The sequence below is a fragment of the Ovis canadensis genome, chromosome 6 (assembly GCF_042477335.2).
Source record: "Ovis canadensis isolate MfBH-ARS-UI-01 breed Bighorn chromosome 6, ARS-UI_OviCan_v2, whole genome shotgun sequence".
Lineage (NCBI taxonomy): Eukaryota > Metazoa > Chordata > Mammalia > Artiodactyla > Bovidae > Ovis > Ovis canadensis.
In genome coordinates this window covers 93,907,292-93,929,213 of record NC_091250.1, presented here as the reverse complement: position 1 = coordinate 93,929,213, position 21,922 = coordinate 93,907,292, and the positions used below count along the sequence as shown (strand labels likewise).

The following is a 21,922-nucleotide window of genomic DNA, read 5'->3' as shown; positions in this document are numbered from 1 at the left end:
CTGTAAACAAGCTCTCTGCACAGGTTCCATCTGTTTGCTGTTGGGACTTGGGTACTGAGGGAAGAAATGAGTAAAAGGATGAATTCTGTAGAAGATGCTTTGGAAAGGAGGGAGAGAAAACAGAGACAAATCACTATGGGAAGTGCATGCAGATTCTCTCAGAGGTTTACAACATCAATATTTAAATATGTTGGAGTTTTGTGGTAGCCTGTTCAACTACCATTATGTTTAATGAATGGCATAAATAGTCGGACGTATAATGAATACACCAAGGAAAAGAGTGGAGAGAAGTGAAGAGAAACTAGCTAAGTGGGTATGGGATATAAAGGCCATCATGATCTATTCATCGCGTAGCTAGTGTTGTTGCTAAGCATGACATCTCAATAAAGGTAGAACCAGTTAAACACCAGCTCCAGCGCTGACCCAGCAATAAGCACATAAATCGATTTCCAGGGCTCAAAAGCCCACTATGAAACGTTTGACAATTCTACAAATTTATAAGTAATCTAGCTAAGGTATTATAAATTTTAACTATCTAAACTGTATAATCTTAATATATTTTTACAGACGCTATAAGGATTATACAGAAACCCTCCAAAAGAATGGAACATATCTGTTATAAAATAAAAACATTCCATCCCTAAATCAAATGGGCAACAATTGTCTGGTCTTTGCAAGGAACTGTGTCTTTTGTTATAAGATTAGAAGGTCTGCAAAGGAAAGGAAAGAATTAAGCAATATTATCAGTTAAAGTCACCAGTATTTTCTGCAATGAAATATGCCAACCATATTCAAGAATTAACATGAAAACACAGCTTTCTAGGTGAATTATTACTGAATTAATGTTAACCCCTAGGCTAAGTATGTAGGGAATATTTTTTAAAAGTTGCTAATGTAAGGTGATATGCTACTGATCTTTTAATCTGATCACATCCAGTAAGAGTTATTTGCCCTAGGGTCTGAGCTACATTGTAATAAAATCAAAGAACATAAAAACTGTGGCAGGAACAGTACTGAAATTGGAGAAGCATCATTATGAATAGCAACAAGTATGGAGATGCATATGTAAGAGGGTAACTGGAGTCAATATAACCACTGGTCTTCCATGATTTAGGGTAAATAGATAGTTATGGCTCATCTGCTAAATGATCTACTGGGTAGATATTTATGGATTATTATACAGTATATTATTGAGGATAAGCCTGGTTAAAAACAAATAGAGAAAAGAGCAAATGGCACAGACAGGCTTTTAGTGAGGCCATCACTTGTAATATTTCTCAGGAAAAATCTCTTTCAAAAATTCCTCAGCATAGCTAATGTGCTATAGAAGGACTCTCCATTTTAGGAGTGCATAAATCTGCACAAATTGCTATAATAAGGATTCATCCCATAGCCCTTTTGGCATAAATGCACATCTGGTCTCTGTTTGTAATGAAATCAGTTCAAAGCTCCACAGTGCATTAATAATAAAAATGCTCAACATATTGCAACCAAATAAGCCCTGCAAATTTGAGTCTGCAAGATTCTGTCACACATGTGTATACTTTTAACACTGATAAATGAATAGGTTACAGAACATTTATCAAATGGATTAAGATTCCAAAGGTAGATTTTTTTTTTCTTTTGGTAATTATAATTTCCACAGGAAAATCCATATGTATGAATACTAGAAGCTTTTGCTTGTTTGATTTATAATACCTCTTAGACTTTTATATCTGTAATTCACAATACCATAAAATTTGTATTAATAATAAAACTATTATAAGCCATGATGCCAGTTTAGGGGAAATACACAGATTTGCCCTTTAAGAACAACAAAATTCTAGAATTATCTCACAGCATATTAGAACTGTCATTAAATCTTGAGTTAAAATAAAATGGGAGAATTTTTCCACATTAATTAAAACAAATATTGACTATTTTGTTTTTAGCTGTTATATGCAACAGGATCTAGAACTGGCAAAGCCTTCCTTGACAATCGCATGGTTTACCTTCTGTGTTATATGGTTGACCCAAGGAGAAGAACAGTTGCTAAGGTCTGGTCCCTGGGGGTCCCAGATTCCATCAGGAGCCAGGCAGAGATAAGTTGATACTCCTAAAATAATGAGAAAAATAGGTCTGCTTCAAATATTCAAACAATCTTTCTTATAATGACTTTATGTCCATGATATTTTTACATATGAGCAAAAGATAAGATTGTGATCATTGAACTGAGGTAATGACTATTAAAGTACCATTTATAGTGGCTGGCAAGCAAAGCAACTATCATTAGAAAATCATAACAGAACACTCAGTATTTTTAAAGCATTTACGGACAACTACACCAGGTACAGGGAATAATTTCATGAATTAAATGAATAAGCCTCCATGGGGCTTATTGCTTCAGTTTTCAGATATAAGGTAGCAGCTGAGTCATAAAGGAATCACTCTGCAAGGTGGGTAAGGGCATTCCAGGCAAAGGAAAAATATGCTGTCTTTGGGAATCAAGTGTTTTGAATTGAGGTCTGCTGGGTAGGGGAGTTGTATTTAATGGAGTTGGAAAGGCTGGCAGAGCCAGACCGTAAACGCCCTTGTCTGTCATCTGCGGGTGTTGGAAAATCAATGAAGGCCATTAAGCAGAAGAGACAAATGGGCTGATTTAGGTTTTAGAAAGATAACTGTGGTAGCAGGATGGAGGATGAATTTCGGGGAGTGATGCGGGGGCTATGAAGAAGCTATCACAATAATTCAAGTGAAAAAAGACTGTGTGGGCCTGGACACAGGATCAGCAGAGGGGACAGGGAAAGGGTAAAAATAAGACCACAGCATAACAGTCACCTGGGAGGGAGGGTTTCAGGTTTTCTTTAAATCTCTTTCTTCATTTTCACAGAAATATAACAACATATTTCTGTAGTTTGCTAACTGCTTTCAAAGAAAAAGTACTTCACTAAGCTCTACAACAAACATCTGAAGAAGTTAGTGCTATTATTATTTCTCTTTTAGAGATAAAGGAATTGAGGTCCAAAATTAGGGGGGGCAGTTCTAGAGAAATTAAAAATGTTTTCTGATTCCAATACCATAGAAAACAATGGGGCTAAACACTGTGCACCTTCATAAAGGGAAGGGAGATTTCAGAATAATTTTAAACACTTTGCTGAAAAAAATTTAATGTGCACTTTTATAAAAATCAATATACATCTTCTGATCTTCCCATCACTTTATATACCATGGAATTCAGAAGTATGTATCCACATTGAAACTTTGTTAAGACAAACCTGTTGAAGTAATCAAATCAATGGAACCCAGAGACAGAGTCCTAACAATGCTAGTCTAATGACATCTATTGCCTATGTTTTATTTACATATTTTATGGAATAATTCAAATTTTATGCAGGGTGTCAAGTATTAATTTTATGATGATTTATACGTAACAATAAGAAATCAAACTATTTCTGAGTTTGGGATATTATGAATTGTTCAGTTCAGTTCAGTTCAGTCGCTCAGTTGTGTCCGATTAAGAGTGGAAAAAAAGCAGGGGGCGGGGAGGTGGTGGTGGAGGGTAAAGAGCTATCCAGTTCTTGACTATTCCCTACAGAAAACAATGCAGGATTGATGTCTCCAGTGGTTGCTGGGTAAGAGGTGGTTGGCTCCTGCCAGCATCATCCCTGACAACAAAGAGCCTCTGATTATTACGGCCAGCTATGAGGACTGGTAATAAAAGATAGTTAAAACTTTTCTCTTGTTAAATGATATGTAGTTCCAATGATTATCTAATATAGAAGCCCTCAGTCTAGTTTTGTGTAATATATATTTGATGGTAACAAGCATGAGAACTAGCACCTCCTCTGTCTAGCTTTGTGTAATCAACATTTGATGGTGACAGGCATGAAAACTAGCACCCACTAACCCAGTGATTTAACTCTGAGCTTTTGTGTAGAAGAGCTGGCTCTTTGGAAGTTGTGCTGTGCCGTGTTTAGTTGCTCAGTCGTCCGACTCTTTGTGACCCCATGGACTGCAACCTCCCAGGCTCCTCTGTCCATGGGATTCTCCAGGTAAGATTACTGGAATGTGTTGTTATGCCCTCCTCCAGGGGATCTTCTCAACCCAGGGATAGAACCCAGGTCTCTCGCATTGCAGGCAGATTCTTTACCATCTGAGCCACCACGGAAGTCCCTTTGGAGCTTAATTGAAATTGACCTAGAAACTGCACAGCATGGGTGAGAACTACTGGTCTTATAAATATTACCAGCAGATTCTCACCTGTGACTTCTTTAGGCTGCATTCTCAAATTCTGGAAATATTTTGCTTTCAATTGTAATTTAGCTGAGTCCAGAATGTAATCAAATGTTAAAATATGTTGTGACAAAAACAAACCCCAAACCACCACCAACAACAAATAAACAAGACAAAAAAATGCTAGGAAAGCAAGCCAAATTAGCAATATACCTTTAGCTTAGTTTTGCAGGACAAACTTACCTATAGTTCCTGCAGGGCATGGCTGCTTTGCCATCTGTCCTTGACGAGTCTTAAACCACATGATTTCACGAGCTTCCACAGCCTCACAGCTCTCTTCTAGAGCTGGGATTTGGGGCGATGCTGATGGAAGGTGTGTGGTAATGTCATTAAGCACCTCGACAGCTGGAGATGGGGTGCTGGTACTCCGGTTTCTTCTTCCTGACACTGAGGGGGTGGTACTCCTGCCTGGGCTCCAGGTTGTGGGCCGAAGGGTGGTACTGGTGGTGGTGCTTCCTGTGCCAAGAGGTCCTGTGGTAGAGATTTCTGAAATAAAATCCAGAAGAAAACACCTGCATTGCTGGTTCACAGTAGGACCTGAAGACATCCTAATACTTCAGAAGTCTTTTTTATTTGATGATTCAAGGAGCTTTAAATATGGGAAAGATAAACCAATATAAAAATTTGAGAGTGTCACTTGAGTATCAAAACAAGTCATTTGACTAATGTTAAATGTAGTCTTGTCTGTGGTTCTCTTTGACTTCAATTACAGAAAACAAAGTTACAGCACAATTCAACTCTTCAGTAAGCTTTAAGAAGCTTCAGGACTTTTCAACAATTAGGGGATTATAAAAATTTAAAGCCCTCTCTTTACCATTTTCAAACTCAGTATAGATAGGGAGAGAGCTATATATTGAAAGCAATATTCTTTCCACATTAACCTTAACATGAGTTGCTAAAATGTTGCAAATAGAGGACAAAAAAAAAAAAAAAGAAATTTAAGTGCTCACAAACCAAAAAGTAAAAGAGCAAATCTGAATCTCCTTAACACAAACTGGAGTAGCTTGGTGATTTACTCTGATGCTCTTAAAAACTGAACCATTGTATCAGAAATTTCAAGCTTGATATTTGTTGTTGTTCAGTCACTAAGTTGTGCCTACTTTTTGAGACAGCGTGGACTGCAGCATGCTATTCTTCCCTGTCATTCACTGTCTCCATAAGTAGTTTCCTATCGGTGTGTGTGTTCATAAATTATTTACTACCTAGATTTTTTTAATTGGCATTTTCCCAATGTACTCCAAATTCCAAATGAAAGTGGCTAGGTTATTTGACCAGATATTAAGTAAAAAGTGAAAGTGTTAGTTGCTCAATCATGTCCGACTGTTTGTGACCCCATGGACTGTATCCTGTCTGGCTCCGCTCTGCACTGAATTCTCCAGGCAAGAATATTGGAGTGGGTAGCCATTCCTTTCTCCAGAGGATCTTCCCACCCAGGGATTGAACCCAGGTCTCCTGCATTGCAGGCAGATGCTTTATCATCTGAGCTAACAGGGAAGCCTAGATATTAACAGGTTATTAAATCTATCATGTATACTAAGGAATGTCCTAATAATACATTAGAAATAACCACTGCAGAGAATCATCTTTCTGGTAAAATACATTCAGATTCCCATCATAGGAATACAAGCTTATACCAGCCCTCCACATACATACACTGCTTTTCTAACTGTAAGGTTAGAAACTACTCAACCTCACTTACAGGCAATGAACAGTAGGGGCACTGGCTATGGTCAGATTCAAAGTATCTCAGGATTAAGAAACTGTAGAGAGTCCTGTGATGAGCCTTCTGTTTGTCATTCATGGTCTGCTTTACTGTGCCATCAACTAGACTCTGCTAATCCGGAAGAGGTCCCAAATCCATCACAGTGCATTTGGGATATAAAACAGGATAGAGGTGCTATTTGCTGTTTTGTTTTCTTGCTTATTTTTCTGTTTCCTCTCTTCCTCCTTTTTCTCTCGTGTCCCCTCTCTCTATGGGAATGGTAATGTTCTTAACCACATTTACTCAAAGTTCATACAAGAAAGCAGAGTATTCTTTTTTCCTGTCTTTTTCCTTATACACAATATACTTAAATTGCCAGGTCTGGCAGAGTCTATCTCATTAAAAAAACTTTTCTTTCTTCCCGGTCACCATTATCTACATTCAGCCTACCATCATCAGTGAATGAAAACAGCAGTCTTTTAACATTTTACTAATAAAAGCAAAAAATGTGAACAGTAGTATTTCACTATCTACTTTTGCAAAATACAAATTCAGGATTTAGAAAGTAAAATTATTGACCCAGCATTTAATTCAATTCAAATATAAAATTTAGCAACATATTTTAAAATGCTAAGTGAAACTGAATTCTTAAAATAATAAATAGTAAAAATGATTTTAATATATGTTTTTGCATATAAAATTATCTGGATATTTTAAAAATAAAACATAAAATTAAGAAATTTAATAATAAAAATGAAGTTTAAATATTATGTATTGATATTAATTAATGTTAAAATTAAGTGATATAATTTTATTAATATTAAGCAATAGGTTTAAAAATGTGTGTCAATGGTGTCATTGCTGGGATGTTAAGACATTTTCTCTGCAAATTTTTCCAGCTGATGGAAAAAGTTATTTTTTGACTTCTTACTGCTTGATGGAGTAGTAAGGCAATAGTTAAAAGTTAATTTCAAGTTATCTTTTCTGACCTCAATTTCAATAATGCCATCTCTCATTTGGAGTTTTAAAGGAGTCATTTTGAATAACAAAATTTTTGAAAGGAACTGTAAATCTTTTCATTGATAGTGAGCTATAGATTTTGTTTCAAGCAAAGCATTTTGAGTTCTTTGTCTTCTAGTTCAATCATTGATTTTCAACTGTCTTCCTTTTCTTCTTGAGAATTATGTAGGTACTAACGAATGCTTTCTGAATAAATGCACCCTTCTTCAGTTAGATATTTTAATTAACACTCTGGGAGAAGAGATTTGTTTGCAATCATGTTTGCTCTGATTGCACCATCAGAGATGGTGCATCAAAGATGCATCATCACATGTGCATCACATGTGTGGTAAGAAGATTCTTCAGCTTACTGTGTCAATCACATGGTTAATGACAAGGAGTAATGACATTATCACAAGATTTTTCTTGCGATAGTTTCAGACTTGCCAAGTTTGAATGTATTTGTCTTTTAGCATAGATTTAATATGATCATTGTGCTTTTTTCAAATGACCCAGATTTCAGATTTTTAGAGACTACAGTATCCTACCAAACTATATTTAGCAATAGCATCACATAATGAAAATCAATGTTCTTTGTTTTTCTCTAAAATTTCGCTATCCAAACCATTCTCTACCGTTTGCCAGGGGCATTCTTAGGGTATATATTAGAATAGGTGACTCCCCAGATTAAAATCCTTGAATGTTTTCCATCTGCCTTCCAAACAAAGGCTGATCTCTTTTTCTTCATGCCTATACCCCTTAGGAGTTTCTTTCTTCAGTTCATTTACAACGTTTTTTCATCTTTACTTCTACTCTTAAACCATACAAAATCACCAGTAGTTTCCCACCTCTCCTGTTCTTTTGGCCCCAGGGTCTTTTTGTATGCTACAGTATTCCTACCTCCATTTCCATCTGGTAATTCCTATGTATTCTGTGGAGTTTAGATTGGATACCATCTCCATCAAGAGACCTTTCCAAATTTAACAAGTCAGGGTTATGTGTTACAATGTGTTATGACAAAATTATTTTCTCAACTTTTAGCCTTGTGTCTAACTAAGAATTAATAAGCTACCAGCCAATATAGATGACCATCAGGGATAGGTCAAGGAAGCATGGGAGGGTCCCACATTGTAAAACTTCACAATAGATAGGAATGGATAAATGGGGAAAATAGCAAGCAGGGCATCTAAGAATATCTACAGTTGATGCGCTGGAAAATTTATTTTATCAATGCATTTTATTCTACATTAAGAAAATTCAAGAGACAAGTCAAATAGAAAATGAACAGGGAGAATGCAAAGCCCCTCTCTTCCAAATGACCTTATCTCAGAACTATCATATTTAAATTGAATTATTTTTGTGAAGCAATAACACTGATAAAAATTATATTTTTATGCTTAATTTGTTACAAAATCCATTGTAAGGACTTTACTTAGTTTAATACAGAAATACTAATGTCAAGGATCAATATAGAACTTTTTCCCTCAGAACTGTGCTTCAGAGAGATGTCGACAACCAGGGTCATATCTTTCTGTTTGGCTTTAAGCAGAATAAAAGTCTATTTTCAAAGCTGTCTCTGATCCTCCATCCCTTCCCCTTCCATTTACTGCCATGTAAGACTAACAAGGGCTCTGCTCAATGCCAGCTTTTAGAAGAGTAAGTACAACGAGTGATATACATGTGACCAGCATGCAAGAAAGAACCTTTTACTGGTAGACACTGTGGGGAAAGATCTACATTTAAAGAGTGTTACCAACACACTTGGCAAAGTAAACGACAGAGAACAACAGATTAATAAACATTTACTATCAGTCATGGTGTTGTTGGAGAAGGGAATGGCAGCCCACTCCACTATTCTTGCCTGGAGGATCCCATGGACAGAGGAGCCTTGTGGGCTACAGTCCATGAGGCTGCAAAGTGTTGGACACACAGGACTGAAGTGACTTAGCACAGGACATGATATTGTTATTTAGTCTACAACACAACTGAGAATTATTGATTGCTTACCATGTGCTATTTTAAACACTGGGATACTGATATGAACAACAAAATGTGGGGCCCTACGTGGGAAACCTTAGAAAAAAAAAGGGGCTAGCTTTTGCGATTGGAAGCCAAGATGGAGTCTGTCAGAAGAGATAGGGGCGTGGTCTGTTAAAGTTTTTGATTGGCTCTCTTGACTTCCGTACACGTGGACAGTGTGTGATTACCATAGACTCCTGTTAAGCTCATGACGACTTGACCTTATATGCATATTATAATTTGACCTTTAACATGATTGGTGCAACTATGCATATTATAATTTGACCTTTAATGTGATTGGTGTAACTATGGCATATTATAATTTGACCTTTAACGTGACTGGTGCAACTATGGGAGGTCCCTCGCAGAACCCCCTTGCTTGCCTATATAAACCAAGAGTTTGTGGCAATAAAGCGGAACTGCTCAGATGGAACCCCTGTCGCGTCTGATTGTCTCTCGCTCGCGGAGGGGCTGGGTTGGTGGACAGCAGGCTCACCTCTGCTCGGGACCCCTCGGCTTTGCTGAGGGAAGTTCCACTGCCTCTCTCTTTCTGCGGAGTGCCCCCCACCACAAAACAACAAAAAGTAAAGACTCCTGCTCTCAAAGAGCTTATATTTTAGTATGATAAATAGGACAAAAATTAAAATATATAGCATATTAAATATTTAAAAGTGCTAATGACAAGAAGAAAAGAAAAACAGGGGAAAATAATCAGAAGTGTTAGAAGAGGGAATTACAATTTTTGATAGGGTGTCAGGCTTTGCTTAGCTGTTAAGGTGACAAGGGAGACCTGAAGGAAGTGGAGGACTGAGAGATGTGAATAACTGGGGAGCTTTCCAGAGGTAGAGGGAAAATCATCTGCAAAATTCTCTATGCAGTGAGATGGCCAGTGTGGCTGGAGCAACATGAGGGAAAACCAATATGAGATGAGAGCACAGAGGTGTTGAGGGACTGAGCACATAGGACTTTACAGGTATGGGGAGGACTTCGGTATTCACTCTGTCTGGTGTGGGAAGCCACAGTAAGTTCTGAGCAGAGGTAAGATACGATCTGACTTAGGTTCACTTTGGTTGTTGTGTTCAAGAGTAACTGAATTGGAAGAGAATGGAAGTAGGGAGGACAAGTTCCTATTTGACCATATATTTGAGGGTTCAGTGGTGATGAAGATGACTAGAATACTATGGGTCACGTGCATACATACAAGAACATGGGGCTGTAAGAGAGGTGATGGCTTTTGATTATGGATACTATGCTCCTCATTGGTACATACTAGGCCTTCAATAATGTTGGTGGAATTGAGTCAATGCCTGAGTCTTTATTTTAACAAAAGAACAGCTAGTCCTTCTCAAGTAAACTCTTCTTCAGCTCCATCTCAAATACTATTATGTACTTAAAATTGAAATGACCACACAGACATATTAATTTCAAACAGTATGAACATATTTCTGAGAATTCCTGAGTTATAATCAGCAGAGTTATGTTGATTTTCTCATTACAGTAAAATTTCCAGAAATTTTGATTTATGAGAATATTAAGTAAATTTTGTTGGTTACAAAACTGTGCACACAAAAAAAACTGGGGGAATAAATTCAACTGAATTGAATTTACTGATTTCTCATCAAGTAGCAAAACATTCAGAGTGTAATGATGCTGAATTGGTATTAGGATTTAGAATAATTCCTTACTTATAGCCTCAATATTGTATTTTATTTCCCTAGTTTTGACATCATTGTTATCCAGTTACTGAAGTTATCACCTAATATTTGCAGTGATATATGATTGTGAATTGTAGTTTACCTATGAAGACAAAGTGGTTTCAAAATATATGGGTTATACATGATTTATTTATAAGTATGAAGTTAAATTCAAGAAAAAGAAAATTGCTCTGTTTCTGGAAATGAAACACTCAAAGTGAGTAGGGAAGAAGAGCTCATAATTTAAGCTCCAGTTTTTTTTAAGAATGTAATTTTAGTAACTTCGATCTATTGCAGATGCTTAAAGTAATATATATGTGGTTATCCCTGTTACATATGCACAAGTTCCTAAGAAACCGATAAAACGTAAGGCCTTTGTTCAGGGTGGCTGAAGTTCTCAGCTATTTGTTCTGCTGTTTATGTCTAGGGTCTGGAAAAAAGAAGGTCATTAGATTGTATTCTAAGCACTTTCTTAAAAGCAACAATTAAACAAACTCAAGTATTTTTTCTTTTTTTAACCAAAGAAGCTAACAGTGACACAAATGGGAGATCCAACTCATTGCTAGAATAGGAATACAAGATTGAATACGACATGATTCCTCTCCTCAAAGAGTTTATAGGGTAGAGTAGTCAAGCTTATTGTATTATGAGTTGTAGACAGTCAAATCTTGGCTCTTCACTGTGCCTATCATCTCTCCAACACTCACAAGACCACTAAACATTTCATTTTCTTCATATAATTAAAATTATAAAAAAAGAAAGAGCGCTGCATAAAAATTGTCATATAAATGATACTTAATTTCAAGTAAAAACATAAATGTTCTTTTAAGTCACTTAATAATCAGCATATACATTACAGACTTGATAAATTAATTCATCCTTCCAAAACCACATTTAAAGTCTTCAACTCTATAGCTTACTGAATGCAAGGAAATTTGATATTCTACTCTGTTTTCCATGCAAATATACCATCTGACATATATTAAATACTCAGTAATTCATGATGAGTGCACGATATAACAATCATCTATGCTTTATTTTGAAAAGTATGTTCAGATATATGTACATATGTAACTGTATCTCATTACATTGAGGTTTTAATAAAGTTGGATTAAATAATGTAATTGTTCACTCCAGATTAAATTTTGTATAATTTAATTTACAAGAGTTTCAAACTTTTACTTCCATAATATTAAGCCATAAGATTAGTATCAGAAAATACAGACCTAGGCTCTTGAGAAACTTAAATATTTATATAGATACTGATAATTCCATTAGTTTCCTCTAAAATAAAGGAAGGCGTAGAAATTGTCTTTATTGTTGTTCAGTTGCTATGTCTGAGTCTTCACGACCCCATGGACTGCAGCACAGCTAACCACTATTCTTGTCATAAGAACCCCGTGAACATGAACAGTATAAAAAGGCAAAAAGATATGATACCAAAAGTTAAGCTCTCCAAGTCAGAAGGTGTCCAAATATGCTACTGAGGAAGAGCGGAGGGCAGTGAAAATGACACTCAGTTGTGGATGTGGGACTCCTTGGAGGCTCAGACGATAAAGCGTCTACCTACAACGTGGGAGACCTGGATTCGATCCTTGGGCTGGGAAGATCCCCTGGAGAAGGAAATGGCAACACACTCCAGTACTCTTGCCTGGAAAATCCCACGGATGGAGGAGCCTAGTAGGTTACAGTCCATGGGGTCGCAAAGAGTTGGACACGACTGAGTGACTTCACTAACTGATAACGTGGATGTGTCTCTTGGTGAAAGTAAAGTCTGATGCTATAAAGAATAATATTGCATAGAAATTGTCTATCTTGAGAGAATTAAGTGTTTGAGTGATTAGGCCAAGGTATTTTCTGTTTTATATTCAGGAAAAGATTTCAGGACATTTATCTTTAAGGCAAATGTTTAGACTAGTCCTCATGTTGGGAACTTAGTAATTTCTCCTCACTCAGATATATACCAAATAGTTTATTTTCTTTTTACTATCATGCTAACCATGCCTAATGAACACCTTCCAGATAGAATAATAAAAACCTCCCCAGTTTGCTTTCTCCTGGTGATTTTTCTTTTAATAAGATGGAGTCATGCATTTCACAGGTAGTAATAAATGGACCAGAGAAGCAAATTCTAAATTACAATTTAGAATAATAATTTTGAGGTTTCTCTACTAAAATATATGGATATACATATATATATATACACACATATATGCATAAATTGAAAGTGAAAGTGAAGTCGCTCAGTTGTGTCCGACTCTTCGCAACCCCGTGGACTGTAGCCCACCATGCTCCTCTTTCCATGGGATTCTCCAGGCAAGAATACTGGAGGGGGTTGCCATTTCCTTCTCCAACATGTGCATAAGCATACACACAAATACATGCATATGCACATCTCACATATATTTTAAATTGCTAGGGAAACAAGTAAATAAAATGGACACTGATTATACTGAGTTGTGTTTTTTTAACTCCAAAAGAATTATGTCCATTTTTAGAGGCCTATGAAGAGAACTCAAAGGCTTCATAAAACAGTATATTAAAAAATTTAAAGACACTGAGGTGTACTGGAAAGAACATTCATTTTAACTTCAAATATTAGATAATCATCTACTGCTGCTGCTGCTAAGTCACTTCAGTCGCGTCCAACTCTGTGCGACCCCATAGACGGCAGCCCACCAGGCTCCCCCATCCCTGGGATTCTCCAGGCAAGAACACAGGAGTGGGTTGCCATTTTTCTCCAATACATTAAAGTGAAAAGTAAAAGTAAAGTCGCTCAGTCGTGCCCAATACTCTTCACGACCCCATGGACTGCAGCCTACCAGGCTCCTTCGTCCATGGGAAGCTGTGTGGATTTGGTCAAGTTAATTCTCCAGAAAGCAAAATATTAAAGCTTTAAAAATGTGGATTCCTATATTCACTTGAGGATATATATTACATATTATAATGTGTTCAAATTATTAAAAATAATACAGACATACAATAGATATTCAGCAACAATACCATGGGCTTTCCTGGTAGATCATCTGGTAAAGAATCTGCCTGCAATGCTGGAGACCCTGGTGTGATTCCTGGGTCAAGAAGACTCCCTGGAGAAAGTATAGGCTACCCATTAAAGTATTCTTGGGCTTCCTTGGTGGTTCAGATGGTAAAGAATCTGCCTGCAACATGGGAAACCTGGGTTCAATCCCTAAGTCGGGAAGATTCCCTGGAGGAAGGCATGGCAACCCACTCCTGAATTCTTGCCTGGAGAATCCCCATGGACAAAGGAACCTGGTAGGCTACAGTCCACGGGGTTGCAAAGAGTTGGACATGACTAGCGACTAAGCGCACACACAACAGTAACATTTTTAGAACCCAAATTTTTATTTACTAATTTTCAAACATTTATAAATATTCTATTTAATTTATTTTCAGGTTAAAAACAACATTATCCAGAAAATTTTTCATTCTAGTATTGACAAAAACTTCAGTATCTTGTGAGCATGTTGTCTGTTGATTTTTTCTTTTCTTGGTTTTTGACCATTTGTCCTCTTTCTTCATATGCTTCCGCATTTTTAATTGAATGCTACACATTATATTTTTGACATTGTAAAGACAATGGATATAGTAATGCAACAAAGGTTAAATTTTCCTCAAGTAGCAGATAGAGTAAAAACAAGATCAGTTTGATTCCATTTAAGGATTCATGTTGTAAAAATAACCTAAACCACTTTTGGTCTTATTTCTGGGATGTGACCCTTACTCAGGAATATGACCACCTTTCTGAGATCTCTGCTGCAAATCTGGACTGTTTTTAGGATATCTAATTTAAATAAGGAGAAAATATTTATTCAAAATCATGTCTGCTCTATGGTATTTCAGAACATGAAATTTGGGAGCATACAGGGTATAACAAATCATTTTATCCCAATAAAGCTAAATTCAATAATTAGCTTTAAAAGTAAAATTGGAGGGATTTTAGTTTCAAAGTGGAGAGAAAAAGGACATTTTAAATCAATATTGAAATATATGATATGAATAAGATCAAACTACTGTAAAATCAAAATTACAGATGGCCCACATAATTTAGGAGTCCACAAATCATAATAAAATTCAATCAGCAGCTTGATCTCTTAGAAGCACAGCCTGGTCTTTATATAGGAGAGTGCCAAAATTTTATAACATTCTCTGCAGGCATGTTTTAGACACCTGATAGCCCAAAAGCCCCATTAAAGACAGACTCTTGCTGTTTTGCCCAACAGTCATTCTCAGTGCCTGCAACAGCCTGGGACACAGAGAGGCTGTTCAATTAGTATTTGTTCAATGAAAGCACTCTAGCATCAACTGCTTTGATTCATTACAAAATCTTAACATTGGGACTTGCAAATGTGATTGTCATTGAGCCCATAGGACATTGCCTTTCTCATACTTTACCATCATCCCATTCTAACCTAAGCCTATTCTATTATGATAGCCCTTTAGAACTCTTTTTTATTTTGAAATAAGCACAGACTCATAGGAAGTTGCAAAAAATAGTACAAAGAGTCCCTTCCTTTATCTTCCCTCCAGTGGTGAATCCTTATATAACCGCAGTATAATGTCAAAGCCAGGAAATGGGCATTGGTACAGAACTGTTTAATTTTCACTGTTCTTCACCTGCATTCATTTATGCACACCTGCATATAGTTCAATGTGATTGTATCTCATGTAGACATGTTTGTCTACACCTTAATGACACAGAAATGTTCTATCTGTATTCATACCTACACACTCCCCTCTTATCCCTATTTCCTAGCAACCTCTTAACTATTCTGCATCTTTATAGTTTCAACCTTTCAAGAATGATATATAAGTAGAATCATAAGCATGAAACTTTTGAGATTAGTTTTTTTCTTTAAGCATAATGCTCTTGAGGTCTACCCAGGTAGTTGCAGTTATCAATAGTTAAGTCATCTCCCTGAATCATCACAAAAATACCTGCAATCTTTCACCTTTTACCTGAGTGATTTCTGAAAAATGCAAATATAATGTTGTTGCTCTTTAAAGGCTCCCAATTGATATTATTATAAATTTGACATGCTTAAACATGATTTTAAAAGGCCTCTAATCCTCATCCTGCCTACTTCTCCAGCGTCACTGAAGCCATCCTGCCTTTGTTCTCTCCCTTCTAATAATCCTGGATTTACTTCCCATTCCAAAAAGGCTCCCTGTCAACCTCAATGATCCAAATGTTTCTTTCTGGGACATACTCTTCTCAGTCTTAACTATTTTTCCCCTTTCACATCCCACTTCATTTTGCTAAATCCCTAATCATAATGATAGCTGTGATTTGTAATGATTGCAATCAGAAAAGGAGGAAGAGTGAATGAAATGATCATTTTTAGATGACTCATAATTGTATTTAGTGTATGTTTATTATTTTAGGACATTAATTTAGACTGAAAGTTCAAGATTTCATTCTTCTGGGAGTGTTCTTTTTTTTTTTTACACCACCAGTTAGGAAGAACTACATGAAAGGACGTTTGCATATGAGTACCAGCTGTTGCACTTTCTAGCTTTGAAACTTTGGGCAAACCTCTAAACCAGGAAAAGTATTAGTTCCCTTTTTTAAAAAATGGGCAAAATAGACTTATGAATGAGAATGAAATATTGCACACATAGTACCCAGTTCCTGTTAGATGATAGGTGCTTAATAAACCTTTTGTGTATGTGTGAAATCCATGTAAGATATGCAAATGGTCAAATGTCCAATGAAGTTATTTGAAGGAAACAGAAAATTCTACTTGACTATATAATTTTCATGTCTCTAAAATTATGCATTATGAGTATATTTTCTATAAAAAAGAAACTGAATTCTATGAATGTGAAAAATATACTTGTTATCTATCAAAATGCAATTTTATCAGTCATCACATATGTATTAAATACCATAGAATATGTCTTTTATAGTATAGCTAATAGATCAAACAGTAAACAGAAAGAACTACAGTTATTTGTGGAGCTTCCCTGGTGGCTCAGCAGTAAAGAATCTGCCTGCCAACCCAGGAGACTTGGGTTCCATCCCTGGATCGGGAAGATCCCCTGTAGCAGCATTGTTATATACCAGTAGATAACAAAAGTTCTAACTGTTGTCACAGTTGTATGTGATTTAGAATTTAAAATTTAAGATATGATTTGGTTCCGTAACTTTATTGAGAACAAGAATTCACAACAGTGATATTACTGACACTTTTGTGTGTGGGGGGGTTTATGTGTGTGTCTTAGGGAGTGGGATTTGTCCTGTGCATTTTAGGATTTTAACAATGTCCTTGGACTTTATGCACTAGATGCCAGTAGTACTCACTACTCTTAGTTGTGACCATCAAACATAACTTTCAGTTCGGTTCAGTTGCTCAGTCGTGTCTGACTCTGCGACTCCATGAATCGCAGCACGCCAGGCCTCCCTGTCCATCACCAACTCCCGGAGTTCACTCAGACTCACGTCCATCGAGTCGGTGATGCCATCCAGCCATCTCATCCTCTGTCGTCCCCTTCTCCTTCTGCTCCCAATCCCTCCCAGCATCAGAGTCTTTTTTTAGAGACTGCCAAACAACCTTTTTGGGGAAAATCACCTGCATTTGAGAACCATTGATTGGCAGGAATTTCTTCATTTACCTCTTATCTATATTTATTCAATGAGAGGGCTACTTCATGCTGATAATGGTTTTAGAATCTTTTAAACATATATTAATCTAAACATGAAATGGCTGGATGGTTGCTTTTCAATTTGTGAAATGAGTCAAAGTCTGTAAATAAAGGAAATTGGATGGCTTTCAAAAATACAGATTATGCTTTTCAATTTCTAGTGATTCCATGCTTCTAAAACACATTTCCACAAATCACACATTAATATATAAAAAATGGCTGTATTTTGCTTTTTTATGTAAGGAGAATAGACATAACAGCATACTAGGAAACTAATGAAAAACACAAAATACAAAGCATCTCAATTGCATGCTTGAATTGGGTCAAGGGTGGGGAAAATTGGTGAGAGAAAGAAAAACTGTGGTGGTTTTATGTTTTCTGATTTCAGTGATCACACTGCACAGAATAAATTCTGTGAGACTCTTGTTCACTATATTAGATCTGCCTTCCAAAGATGTTCAAATGCCTTTAGTGTCCAGTTACTTTTTGAGTGAGAAATCTGAGAATGAAACTTATGGCTTCAAAGCCACTGCATTTGATGACCACAAATTATCAGCTTTCACATAAACATATCTCATAGATGTCTTCTCAAGTTAAACATTTAAGGAATAAATTATGAAAAACAAAAAAGTCTGCTACATGGAACTAGTTTATATCTTCCCCTTCTTGTTTATTATACAGTTGGATCCACATCATTAACATGCAAATCATACTGCACTACAGTGCATTTTAAACAAAGAACTGAAAGCCAGGCTTGTAATTTCCTTATGGCTTGATAAATAGATTTTTGCCTTAAGAGAACAAAATAAACTTAGTCACATTATGTTCACATTTTAGGCCTAAATATTTTAATCTGAAGAAAAATTTTATACTTTTCTCACCCTGCTTATGAACATATTTTAAGTTACTCTGTTTTTAGTGTGAAAAATCTAAATACTGTTATCAAAGTAAATGGTAACATTTATATTATTTATATTATCACTTATTATTCTACATATTTAATCAGAAACTTAACAAAAACATAAATCAATCTGTAATATATGGCATTGACCTAATAAAAGATTGACATTTCATGTCAACTTGTATACAATAAAAGACACAGAATGTGAAAGTAATTTTGAAAGGTTCTCTGCTGTACCCTTTATTAAAATAAGTTGATTTATATTTCTTTTTTGGAATATGGTATATATTCAGACAAATAAATGTCATCAAAAACACACAATGGCAACATTTTGATTAAGTGACATTTCCCATAGAGAAGATAAAGTATATAAATTCACCTTTATCATGAAAGCAAAAATCCATTACATCTTATCAATTACTCTAAATGCATTTGGTAAAATTTTAACATAAGGGTTATTCAGATAACTTTAAAAAATAAACAAATGATACCATTCTTTCTCACTGGAACACTTTCATATAGCAAAATAAAATATTTGCTTATATTTTACTATAAACATTGGATGAATCTACTAGTTTAAATGTGTTGCTTAAAAGACTCTCTGTACTACTAATGCACAATTCAAGTTGCATTTTACTGCTCCTACTTGAAAGGATATACACACTATTTGATCTTAGACTCCACCAGAGCCTCCTTAAAATCAACTTCACTTAAATTACTCAGTAATGCTTTTTTGGGAAAAAAAAAAAAACAAAAAAAAAAATACCTTACTGTCATTTGGAAGGCAATGCTAGTAACTCCAAATACAACTTCTTAGAAGTATTGCAGGGAGTCAAAATAAGATCTATTCAGCTCCTATACTTAATCAGGTTGAATTTGCCCATGTTTTATTATTTCTCATTTCTTGCTTTGCTTTCACCTAGCTGAATACCTTCTCATACACTTAACATTTTTCTCCTCCTGCCTCTCTTCCCCTCATAATGGTCTTTTTCCTCTTCAATTTTTAAATTTAATTCTTTAACTTACTATCAAAGTGGTGATATGATTATCTCAAAAAAACTTACCTTTAGATGTTAGTTTCTGGTTTCTGTTTGGTTTAATCTAACTAGTAATAATGCAAATATTCCTTAGCATATCTGTTAAGAAGCAGATAGGAGTTAATATCAAAACCCCTTTTTTATGATTAACCTAAGAAACAAAATTTGAAGGCAAAGTACACAATAATTTTTCATGTTGTAATGAAAAAAATTCTGTAAGAAAGTCAATACAATTCTTATAGTCTGTACGTAATCTCTGCTGTGCTTGTAGTTGCTGCTGCTACTACTGCTAAGTCACTTCAGTCATGTCCGACACTGTGTGACCCCATAGACGGCAGCCCACCAGGCTCCCCTGTCCCTGGGATTCTCCAGGCAAGAACACTGGAGTGGGTTGCCATTTCCTTCTCCAATGGATGAGAGTGAAAAGTGAAAGTGAAGTCACTCAGTCATGTCCAACTCTTCGCGACCCCATGGACTGCAGCCTACCAGGCTCCTCTGTCCATGGGATTTTCCAGGCAAGAGTACTGGAGTGGGGTGCCATTGCCTTCTCTGGCCTGTAGTTGACTCAGGGAAAACAGCTGAATGCCATGAGCTTCATAAGAACAGAAAAGGTTTTTACTTTGTTTTTTTTTTTTTTGTCCTGTTTAATTTTGTTATTCAACAAGCATGTTGAAGATTGATCAATGTGACACTACCTTTAATCCCTAAAATAGAATTACAACAGACACAAGAAAATAGTTTTCCTTCAAAAGAGGACTTGAGGATGTGCTCAGGGGAGACATGCGTTTTAGTTAATGCCAGGAAGTGAAAGGTGTCTTCAGTGAAAAGACTTGCTGAACAGGGAGTTCCTTAATTATAAGGTTTCAGAAGTTATACTGGAAAGCTTGGAGGTATTTTGAAATCCAAGTGTTTCCAGCCTTACTATAGACACAAATGAAAAGAATAAGGTAGCTTTAGGCCAGTACCAATAGAATCTGAATTCCTCCTGCCACAGAGAACATATATGCTGAGGACAGGCTAACTAGCTCCAGAGCAGACAAATCTGTCATTAAATTGCAGACAGCCCTAAGGAAGTTCTCTGCACTCCTGGCCTGGTAGTTTGTACAAATGAAATGAACCTGAGGACTATACTATAGTGAGAACAGTGAGATGTGCCACCAAGTATGATCAAGGTACTGAAGGGCTATGTCATTGTTTCTCTCTCACTTAAACCTAATGAGAAAGGATTCACAGGAGCTTAATATGCATGCCCCAGAGTTTGTTGACAAAGCAGCGAAAAAAGACCCAAGATGCACAGAGAACTGGCTATAGTTCTACTCTAAAGATGACAGCAAGGCTGCATAAGTTCTCAAGGACCAGGGAAGGGTGCAGCCTGGAAGCCCAAGATGATTTTTTGGAGGTGAAAAATGGTATTAGCAGAAGAGGTGTACAAAGGAATTTCCAGGGGCATAAGGAGGAATCATGAGTGGTCATCCAGCTGGAAGAGAGTGCATCATTTGTTTTCACATGGAACACAGTCAAATATTTCTCAGTGGGACCTTTCAGCTTTCAGATATCTGCCCAAGACAGATTCATTTTCTGTATCTTTCTAAGGAGAAACTATCAGCTACCCCATCTGAATCTATCATATAAGACAATCCCTATGCCTCACCTGTCTTCTCTTCCTCACCTGTGATGCTAAACCATTGTGAGCTAGAGGCAGTCTGTCCCACAGAAAACAAGTAGAAGTGTTCAGTGGAGAAACAGAGAGGAAGCAGGCTAGGCACCCAGTTCACACAGCAAGCTTCCTATAGCACTGAGGAGAGGGAAAGTTGGGAAGAAATTTTATTGTGAATGAACTTTGGAACTTTTGCTATCATCAGTTCAGTTCAGTCGCTCAGTTGTGTTCGACTCTTTGCGACTCCATGAATCGCAGCACGCCAGGCCTCCCTGTCCATCACCAACTCCCGGAGTTCACTCAGACTCACGTTCATCGAGTCAGTGATGCCATCCAGCCATCTCATCCTCTGTCGTCCCCTTCTCCTCCTGCCCCCAATCCCTCCCAGCATCAGAGTCTTTTCCAGTGAGTCAACTCTTTGCATGAGGTGGCCAAAGTACTGGAGTTTCAGCTTTAGCATCATTCCTTCCAAAGAAATCCCACGGCTGATCTCCTTCAGAATGGACTGGTTGGATCTCCTTGCAGTCCAAGGGACTCTCAAGAGTCTTCTCCAACACCACAGTTCAAAAACATCAATTCTTTGGTGCTCAGCCTTCTTCACAGTCCAACTCTCACATCCATACATGACCACAGGAAAAACCATAGCCTTGACTAGATGGACCTTAGTCGGCAAAGTAATATCTCTGCTTTTGAATATGCTATCTAGGTTGGTCGTAACTTTTATTTGTGGAACTGTAAATGGAAATTGAAACTTCAAAAATCAAATTATTCTTTGGACTGAAATGATGATTGTGGGGCAAAGGGGGCTATAAAGGCAGGAAAGAAATATGGTAGGATTAGAACAAAGGTGTTTTATGATTAGACTCAGAACCTTTAGCTAATGTGTGATTACAGACTAACTATGACAAAAAGAAATGTTAATATTAGTATATCGGGCAATCTTCCTCTATATGAAATTTCTTTCAAATAGCTAAA

General features: G+C 36.6%; 1 protein-coding gene across 12 annotated transcripts in view; it reads right to left on the bottom strand.

Annotated features, from left to right (window-relative positions):
- ADGRL3 (adhesion G protein-coupled receptor L3) overlaps window positions 1–21,922 on the bottom strand; it is a 936,369-nt gene that overhangs the window by 176,484 nt on the left and 737,963 nt on the right. For 10 of the 12 annotated variants that reach the window (XM_069593110.1, XM_069593111.1, XM_069593112.1 and 7 more), the window contains 2 exons: window positions 4,456–4,758; window positions 1,992–2,095 (listed from right to left, as the gene is read on the bottom strand). In XM_069593110.1, coding sequence (XP_069449211.1) covers window positions 1,992–2,095; window positions 4,456–4,758 — 407 coding nt within the window. The remainder of the gene's footprint in view (window positions 1–1,991; window positions 2,096–4,455; window positions 4,759–21,922) is intronic. The other 2 variants (XM_070292434.1, XM_069593115.1) reach the window with 1 other exon arrangement.